This window comes from Suricata suricatta, chromosome 4 (genome assembly GCF_006229205.1).
Source record: "Suricata suricatta isolate VVHF042 chromosome 4, meerkat_22Aug2017_6uvM2_HiC, whole genome shotgun sequence".
In the NCBI taxonomy this organism is placed as follows: Eukaryota; Metazoa; Chordata; class Mammalia; order Carnivora; family Herpestidae; genus Suricata; species Suricata suricatta.
The window spans coordinates 127,069,305-127,078,477 of record NC_043703.1 but is presented as its reverse complement, the minus strand read 5'-3'; the positions used below and the strand labels follow the sequence as shown (position 1 = coordinate 127,078,477).

General features: G+C 39.7%; 1 protein-coding gene across 2 annotated transcripts in view; it reads left to right on the top strand.

The window, feature by feature from the left end:
• The window catches only part of LOC115290051 (charged multivesicular body protein 3), a 55,047-nt gene that overhangs the window by 20,916 nt on the left and 24,958 nt on the right, over positions 1–9,173 (top strand). For both annotated transcript variants that reach the window (XM_029937749.1, XM_029937750.1), the window contains exon 2: positions 8,239–8,299. In XM_029937749.1, coding sequence (XP_029793609.1) covers positions 8,239–8,299 — 61 coding nt within the window. The remainder of the gene's footprint in view (positions 1–8,238; positions 8,300–9,173) is intronic.

Below are 9,173 nucleotides of genomic sequence, written 5' to 3'. Positions count from 1 at the left end.
TGTTTTGGCTATTGTTGACAGTGCTGCTATGAACATTGGGGTACATGTGCCCCTATGCATCAGCACTTTTGTATCCCTTGGGTAAATTCCCAGCAGTGCTGTTGCTGGGTCATAAGGGAGTTCTACTGATAGTTTTTTGAGGAACCTCCACACTGTTTTCCAGAGCGGCTGCACCAGTTTACATTCCCACCAACAGTGTAGGAGGGTGCCCGTCTCTCCACATCCTCACCAGCGTCTATAGTCTCTTGCTTTGTTCATTTTAGCCACTCTGACTGGCGTGAGGTGGTATCTCAGTGTGGTTTTGATTTGTATTTCCCTGATGATGAGTGATGTTGAGCATCGTTTCAGGTGCCTGTAGGTCATCTGGATGTCCTCTTGGGAGAAGTGTCTATTTATGTCTTCTGCCCATTTCTTCACTGGGTTATTTGTTTTTCGGGTGTGGAGTTTGGTGAGTTCCTTGTAGATTTTGTATACTAGCCCTTTATCTGATATATTATTTGCAATTATCTTTTCCCATTCCGTAGGTTGCCTATTAGTTTTCTTGATTGTTTCCTTCGTAGTGCAGAAGCTTTTTATCTTGATGAGGTCCGAATAGTTCATTTTTGCTTTCATTTCCCTTGCCTTTGGGGTTGTGTCGAGTAGGAAATTGCTGCGGTTGTGGTCAAGGAGGTTGTTTCCTATTTCTCCTCGAGGGTTTTGATGGTTTCCTGTCTCACATTCAGGTCCTTCAGCCATTTTGAGTTTATTTTTGTGTATGGTGTAAGAAAGTGGTCTAGTTTCATTCTTCTGCATGTTGCTGTCCAGTTCTCCCAGCACCAACCTGCTAAAGAGACAGTCTTTTTTTCCATTGAATACTCTTTCTTGCTTTATCAAAAGTTAACTGACTGTGTATTTGTGGGCCCAGTTCTGGGTTCTCTATTCTATTCCATTGGTCTGTGTGTCTGTTTTTGTGCCAATACCATACTGACTTGATGATGACAGCTTTGTAGTAGAGGGTAAAGTCTGGGATTGTGATGCCTCCCGTTTTGGTTTTCTTCTTCAATATTACTTTGGCTATTCAGGGTCTTTTGTGGTTCCATATGAATTTGAGGATAGCTTGTTCTAGCTTTGAGAAGAACGCTGGTGCAATTTTGATGGGGATTGCATTGAATGTGTAGATTGCTTTGGGTAGTAAAGACATTTTCACAATGTTTATTCTTCCGACCCATGAGCATGGAATGTTTTTCCATTTCTTGGTGTCTTCTTCAATGTCTTTCATAAGTTTTCTGTATTTTTCATCATATAAGTCTTTTACATCCTTGGTTAGGTTTACTTCTAGGTATTTTATGGTTTTTTGTGCAATTGTGAATGGGATCAGTTTCTTGATTTCTCTTTCTGTTGCTTCATTATTGGTGTATAGGAATGCAACCGATTTCTGTACATTGATTTTGTACCCTGCCTCTTTACTGAATTCATGGATCAGTTCTAGAAGGCTTCTGGTGGTGTTGATTGGGTTTTCCATTTAGAATATCATGTCATCTGCGAAAAGTGAAAGTTTGACGTCTTCTTTGCCAATTCTGATGCCTTTTATTTCCTTTTGCTGATTGCTGATGCAAGGACTTCCAGCACTATGTTAAACAACAATGGTGAGAGTGGACACCCTTGTCATGTTCCTGATCTCAGGGGGAAAGCTCTCAGTTTTTCCCCATTGAGGATGATATTAGCTGTGGGCTTTTCATAAACTGCTTTTATAATCTTAGGTAAGTTCCTTCTATTTCGACTTTCTCAAGGGTTTTTAGGAAAGGGTGCTGTATTTTGTCAAATGCTTTTTCTGCATCTATTGACAGGATCATATGGTTTTTATTTCTTCTTTTGTTAATGTGATGTATCACATTGTTGGATTTGCGAATATTGAACCAGCCCTGTATCCCAGGAATGAATCCCACTTGATCATGATGAATAATTTTTTTATATGCTATTGAATTCGCTTTGCCAGTCTCTTGTTGAGTATTTTTGCATCTGTATTCATTAAGGATATTGGTCTACAGTTGTCTTTTTTTGCTGGGTCTCTGTCTGGTTTGATGCTGGCTTCATTGAATGAGTTTGGAAGTTTTCCTTCTATTTCTGTTTTTTGGAATAGTTTGAGAAGAATGGGTATTAGCTCTGCTTTAAATGTCTGGTAGAATTCCCCTGGAAATCCATCTGGCCCTGGGGTCTTATTCATTGGGAGATTTTTGATAACAGCTTCGATTTTTTCACTGGTTATCGGTCTATTCATGCTTTATATCCCTTCCCATTTGAATTTTGGTAGTGCATGTGCATTTAGGAATTTGTCCATTTCTTCTAGGTTGTCCAGTTTGTTGGCATATAATTTTTCATAGTAATCTCTGATGATTGCCTGTATTTCTAAGGGATTGGTTGTAATAGATCTATTTTCATTCATGATTTTGTCTATCTGGGTGCTCTTTTCTTTCTAAGGAGCCTGGCTAGAGGTTTATCAATTTTGTTTATTTTTCAGAGAACCAACTCTTGGTTTCATTGATCTGTTTAACTGTTTTTTTTTGGATTCTATATTGTTTATTTTTGCCCTGATCTTTATTATTTCTCTTCTTTTGCTGGGTTTGGGGTACTCTTGCTGTTCCCCTTCTAGTTCCATTAGCTGCTCTGTTAGATTTTGAATTTGCACTTTTTCTAGTTTGTTGAAATAGGCCTGGATTGCAATATACCTTCCTCTTAGGACTGCCTTTGCTGCATCCCAGAGAGTTTGGATTGTTGTATTTTCGTTTTCATTTGTTTCCATATATTTTTAATTTTCTAATTGCCTGATTAGCCCAATCATTCTTTAGTAGGGTGGTTTTTAACCTCCACATTTTTGGAGGTTTTCCAGACTTTTTCCTGTGGTTAATTTCAAGTTTCATAGCATTGTGATCTGAAAGTGTGCATGGTATGATCTCAATGCGTTTATATTTATGGAGGGCTGCTTTATCCCCCAGTATGTGATCTATCTTGGAGAATGTGCCATGTGCACTCGAAAAGGTGAATTTCCTAACTTCAGGATGCCGAGTTCTAAATATATCTATCAATTCCATCTGTTCCAATGTGTCATTCAGTTCCATTGCTTCTTTAGTGATTTCCTGTCCGGTTGATCTATCCATTGCTGTCAGTAGAGTATTAAAGTCCCCTGCAATTAGCACATTCTTATCAATAAGATTGTTTTTGTCTGTGAATAATTGTTTTATGTATTTGGGTGCTCCCGAACTTAGATGTTTATAATTGTTAGCTCTTCCTGATGGAGAGACCCTGTAATTATTATATAATATCCTTCTTCATTTCTTGTTACTGCCTTTAAAGTCCAGTTTGTCTGATATAAGTATGGCTACTCTGGCTTTCTTTTGTCTTCCAGTCACATGATAGATATTTCTCCATCCCTTTACTTTCAACCTGAAGGTATCTTCAGGTCTAACATGAGTCTCTTGTGGACAGCAAATAGATGGATTTTGTTTTTTTATCCATTCTGCTACCCTGTGTCGTTTGGGTGGAGCATTCAGTCAATGTACATTCAGTGTTATTATTGAAAAATGTGGGTTTAGATTCATTGTGTTCTCTATAGAATTCATGTTTATAGTGGTGTCTCTGACACCTTGTATTCTTTGCAACATTTCCCTCATAGAGTCCCTCTTAGGATTTCTTGTAGGGCTGGTTTCGTGGTCATGAATTCTCTCAATTTTTGTTTATTTGGGAACACGTTTATCTCTCCTTCTATTTTGAATGACAGGCTTGCTGGATAAAGGATTCTTGGCTGCATGTTTTTCCTGTTCAGCACATTGAAGATTTCCTGCCATTCCTTCCTGGCCTGCCAAGTTTCAGTAGATAGGTCTGTAACCACTCTGATAGGTTTCCCTTTGTATGTTAGGGCCCTTTTATCCCTAGCTGCTTTAAGAATTCTCTTTTACTTTAATTTTTGCCAGTTTCACTATAATATGTCATGCTGAAGGTTGATTCAAATTGGGTCTTAAGGGTGTTCATTGTGCCTCTTGAATTTGAATGTCTATTTCTTTCCCCAGATTTGTGAAATTCTCAGTTATAATTTGGTCTAGTATCCCTTCAGGACCTCTCTTTTTTTCTTCAGGAATTCCTATGATATGGATATTGTTCCATTTGATTGTATCAGTCAGGTCTCGAATTCTCCTTTCCTCCTCCTAGATCAATTTTTCTCTCTCTCTCTCTTTTTTTGGCTTCCTCTTTTGCTATAACTGTGCCAATTCACCTATTCTTCTCTCTGCCTCTTCATTCCTTGAGGTGGCTGCCTCCATTTTATTATTCACCTCATTTATAGCCTTTTTTAACTCATCACACCTATTTGAAAGTCCCTAGTCATTGTATCAGTAGCTTCTCTGATGCTTTTTTCAAGCCCAGCGATTTTATGACAATTGTTTTAAATTCTTGTTCAGTTATGTTTTTTAGATATGTTTGAGCAGTTCTGTGGCTGTGACTTCTTACTGGAGTTTCTTTAGAGGGAGTTCTTTTGTTTTGTCATTTTGTCTAGTTTTCTGTCTCTTGTCAGTTTTAAAAAGCTCGTTGTGCACTGTGCACCTGTTAGTATTGCTCTGTTAAAGGAGGCTTATTGACTGTCCAGGGCCTGTCGTTTCAGGAAGTGTTCTTTTAATGGTGTCTCTCAGTTTCTCTTATTGTGCCTTTGATTATTTTATTTCCCTACTCAGCGATATTTGGGACTCTCTGTCATGCGTACTTTGGCTTGTTTCTTGGGGTAACCCTGAAAAGGAAAACAGACAAACACACAGGGAACAGAAGCATGCAAATGCACAGACAAATCAAACAAACAATTTAAGAAGGAGAAAGGAAGAAAAGAAAATGGACAGGAAAGAGAAGAAAAGAAGAGAAAAAAAATAAAGGGTTGGGCAGAGATAACAAAGGACAATCGACAGTCTAAAAGTGTATAACCAGTTGAGGGGAGAGATAAAGATGAGATAAGGGAGAATATATCTGGATGGCTAGAGAAAAAAAAGAGGGAGAAGAAAAAGGAAAATAAAGAGCAAAAATTAAAAAAAAATTTTAAGTAAAAAAGTAATAATAATAAAAAATAACTCCAAAAAACAGCAGCTCCCCCTCTTGGATAGGCGTGGTTTGGTGTACATGGGTCTCAGGGGCTGCTCTAGGAGGCCCTGCCTTGGTGGTTGCGGAGAGATGAATCATGGCGCCCCAAGCTCGGCTGAAACTAAGTGCTGCGGGCCACTGTTATGAGTCCGATCTCCTTGTGCCACAGCTGAGCCAAGCTGTATTTTACAGGCCCGCTTTGCTTCAAAATCCTAGTCCATGCACTTTTATGCTACCACAGATGAGATGTACTCGCTCTCGCAGCTGGCTTCTTAGCCAGGATCTCATAGGGTGAGCAGTTTCTCTTGGTGCAGCCAGGATTTGAGCTGCTGCTGCTGCCGGAGGTGAGGTGCATGCCCCCACAGACACCGCCAACTCCCAGCCTCCGGATTGTGTAGGGGAAGGGAGCAGTTTCTCCTGGCGCTGGCTGGGATTTGCACTGCTGCTGTCTGAGGTGCGAGGCGCTGCAATGAGTTGCGCGCTCCTGCCAACCAAATGTGCACACCCCTTCCTTCACCGCCCCCCCCCCCCCAGCTGCTGCTGCCAACTCCCTGCTGGATCCGCATAGGGGTGGGGGCATTTTTTCCATGTTGGCATCCGGGATTTGGGATTCACGCAGCCAATGCCGGAGGCGAGATGCGTTGTGGAAATGTGCGCTCCCACAGCTGAAGCCGAAGTGCATGCCCCTGCGGCTGCTGCCGCCGCCATGGCAGCTGCTGACTCCCTGCTGGGATCACACAGGGGTGGGGGCTGTTTTTTCCCTTGTGCCACCTGGGTTTGGGATTCGCATTGCCCAGCGGTTATATATGGAGTGAGAGTTTTTCTCTCAGTGCAGTGTTAAAGGTTCTTTATCTCTTCTCTAGAGACAGTACTATCAGCATGCTCAGTTTCTCTTTCTCTTCCCTTTGTCTCTCAGGGTCTCCACGCACTTTCCCTGTGTTGGGCTGGGGCTCCTACCTCCCCTGCCCTTCTCAGGCTGGCCCATTTTCCAGTCTCCCCAGTTCACACTTACTCAGGTATCTTTGAGGTTGTCTTCTTTCTGGAGTCTGTATTTTCTCCTTCCACTTCTGCAGATGAGAGTAATTTCCTTCTCAGTTCGATAGATGGGGCAGACGAAGTTTACAGAGCTCCCTTCCTCTCGGCCATCTTGGCTCCTCCCCCAGTAGTGAAGTGTTGATACATGCTACAACATGGATGAACCCCCAAAACACTGTAATAAATGAAAAAAGCCAGACACAGAGGGCCACAGATTGTATGATCCCTTTTATATGAAATAGTAAAAATAAGCAGATCAAAAGAGAGCAAATTAGTGGTTGCCAGGGAACAGAGAAGGAGGACATAGGGAGAGATCATTTAAAGAGAATAATGTATTCTCCTGACATGTTAAAAAAAAAAAAGTGTTGAGATTGGAGAGAGTTGATGGTTGCAAAACATTGTGAAGGCACTAAATGTCACTGAATTGTGAATTTTGAAATGGCTAATTATAATGTGAATTTTACCTAAAAACTGTCTAAACCTAATGTTAAAATTTAAAAGAAAATATATATCCATATGTTTTTAAGTCCTTTACTATTTCTTCTGGTTAGAGTTACTACAGTTGTTGTAAAATAAGTTTTGTACAGATTTTGTTAAATAATGATTTTAATGAAATCATTAAAAAGTGAAATTTATTGGAAATACATCTTAATTGCATAGGTTTTTAAAATGCCATTTAGTTCATGTGCTCATGGATGAATACAAGGTTCAGTATCATTTCTATTCCTGTTTTATTTATTATTTTTTTAAATTTAAAATTCCACAGCCATTGTTTATTATTAAGGTGAGCCCTGATGCTTACCGTGGGCTTAATGGGTGGATTTCTGGTAGTGATCACAGGCAAAATTTTTGGATTGGCAGTGGTGGGGGTCAGCTACCAGCAAGGGCCAGTCACACCAGATGAGGTTGTCTTTTTATCTTCTTGGAAGCCTACTCACCAACTTTGGTAATAGGCCATGATGGCTAGGAGGTGGACTGAATGTGTAATCTGTGCCATGTGGCCAGCACCCTTTGTACAGACACAGAAGGGCATGCCAATGAATTGCTCCTTGCCCAGAAGCAGGGCAGGTTTCAGTAGCTTGCGTTGCAGCATGCCTAGTTGGACCATCTCCAGGAATCGCCCATTCACCTAATGAGGCTGGCGCCCCAGTTGCAGTGTGCTACACCTGTGACCATCCTCCTTCCCCCCCAAACATGTGCCAACTGCCAAGAGCCTGTGGATGGCATTGGCTATGGGTATGGACCAAAGCCGCCTCACAAGGTGCCACAACTGGAAGAAAGCCCTACTTTGTGTTTTATTAGACTCTAATGCTCAGAAACATTGTTAATATAAATTTATGGTAATGGAAGTTTTATTATTTCATTGTTCCCAAGTTCTTTGAAATTCTCTATTATATACCAAAGAGCATAAAGTGATTTAATGTAAATTTAGATTTAATGGTTCATCAGCCAACAACTCAGATTTTCCTTCAATTTTTTTGAAACTGCAGAATTAGAAAACACTTCAGCTGCTTCAGTTGCATAAGAATTTGATAGTCACTAGAGTAGTTAAGTGCTTCCTCAACACTTACACTAGTATTTCCAGTTGACCCTATGTTTCGTGCCTTAGAGATTTCTGCCTCTGAGGGAAATGTATCATGGTAATAAGAGACATAGGTCAGAGGAATTTCTGTCTTTCGTAAAATGAAAAAAACATTGTTAAAAAGGGGAAGGAAAAGGTGAACCCTTGTGACACAGGCAGGGCAGGTTTTGAAATAGTTATGTTTAGATGTTGAAAATCTTCTGATTCCTTTAAAACCTATCTATTTATGCCTGTGCACCTCTTTAAACATGTTGATGTACCTGCAGGGTGTTGAACTGTCTCAGAGGTCTTATATAAAGTGCTTCTTACTGCCTGCCTTCTGATAAGGCTCTTTAAATAGCCTGAGACTTCTGTGTACTCTGAATAAAAACATGGGAAAAAATAGAATTTGGCCCAAAGCTTTTGTTTGGAAATAGATTTATGATTTTGTGTCTGGAATAAATATAGAATGAACACAAAATTCTTTAAAATTTGGTGAATTAGGAGTTTGGATTTTCTTATAATTCCTTTTCTAAAATTTTTCCCAGGTCAATGAATGGTCATTGAAGATAAGAAAGGAAATGAGAGTTGTTGACAGGCAAATACGAGGTAAATTATAATTTTATGTCTCCTATTCCTTACCCTCTTGGTGTATTTTATATTCATAAAAACAAACTATCTACCTATTATATGACATAGTTTATTCTTATATTAATTGTTTATAGCTATCCTAATCATTTTGCTTTTTAATCATTATAAGAAAAGTATATATGTTTTATAAGAGCTAAGGCTTTCCTCTGGCCCTCAATTCAGCTGTTCAAGGGGGAGAGGCCATGTTCATTACCTCTGACTTCCTAGAGACTAGGTTAGTGTTGGAAACAAAGCAGGTGCTCATATACTGTGCTAGATAGAATGATGACCTTCCAAAAATGTCCACTTTCAAATCTCAAGAATCTGTAAGTATGTCACTTATGTGACAAAAGGGACTTTACAGATGTGATCAAATTAGAGATCGTCAGGTGGTGAAATTATTCTGGGTGTCTGGGTGGGTCCAGTGTAATCACAAGGGTCTTTACAAGAAGGAAATAATATGTTGAGAAAAAGCGAGAAGAAAGGAGATGTGGCCACAGAACCAGATGTTAGGGTAATGTCCTTTGAAGATGGAGAAGGAGGTCATGAGCCTAGGAATGCCGTTGTCCTCTAAAAGCTAGAGAAAGCAAGGAAATGGATTCTTCCCTGAAGCCTTCAGAAGAACACCTTCCAACACCTTAATCTTAGACTTTTGGCCACCAGAAATATAAAAGAAACAATTATGTTTTAAGCTGTTGTCAAAAGGAAGTAAAGAAACCTCTTCTTGCCTATGAAGAAATGGTCTTATGAAATTCATGTTAAATAAGTTGTGGGTAAGGAATGCTATGCAATTCCACTTTCATCACTCTTTTATCTTAGCATAGCTGTAAAGAGAGGAAAATACATTAAAAAA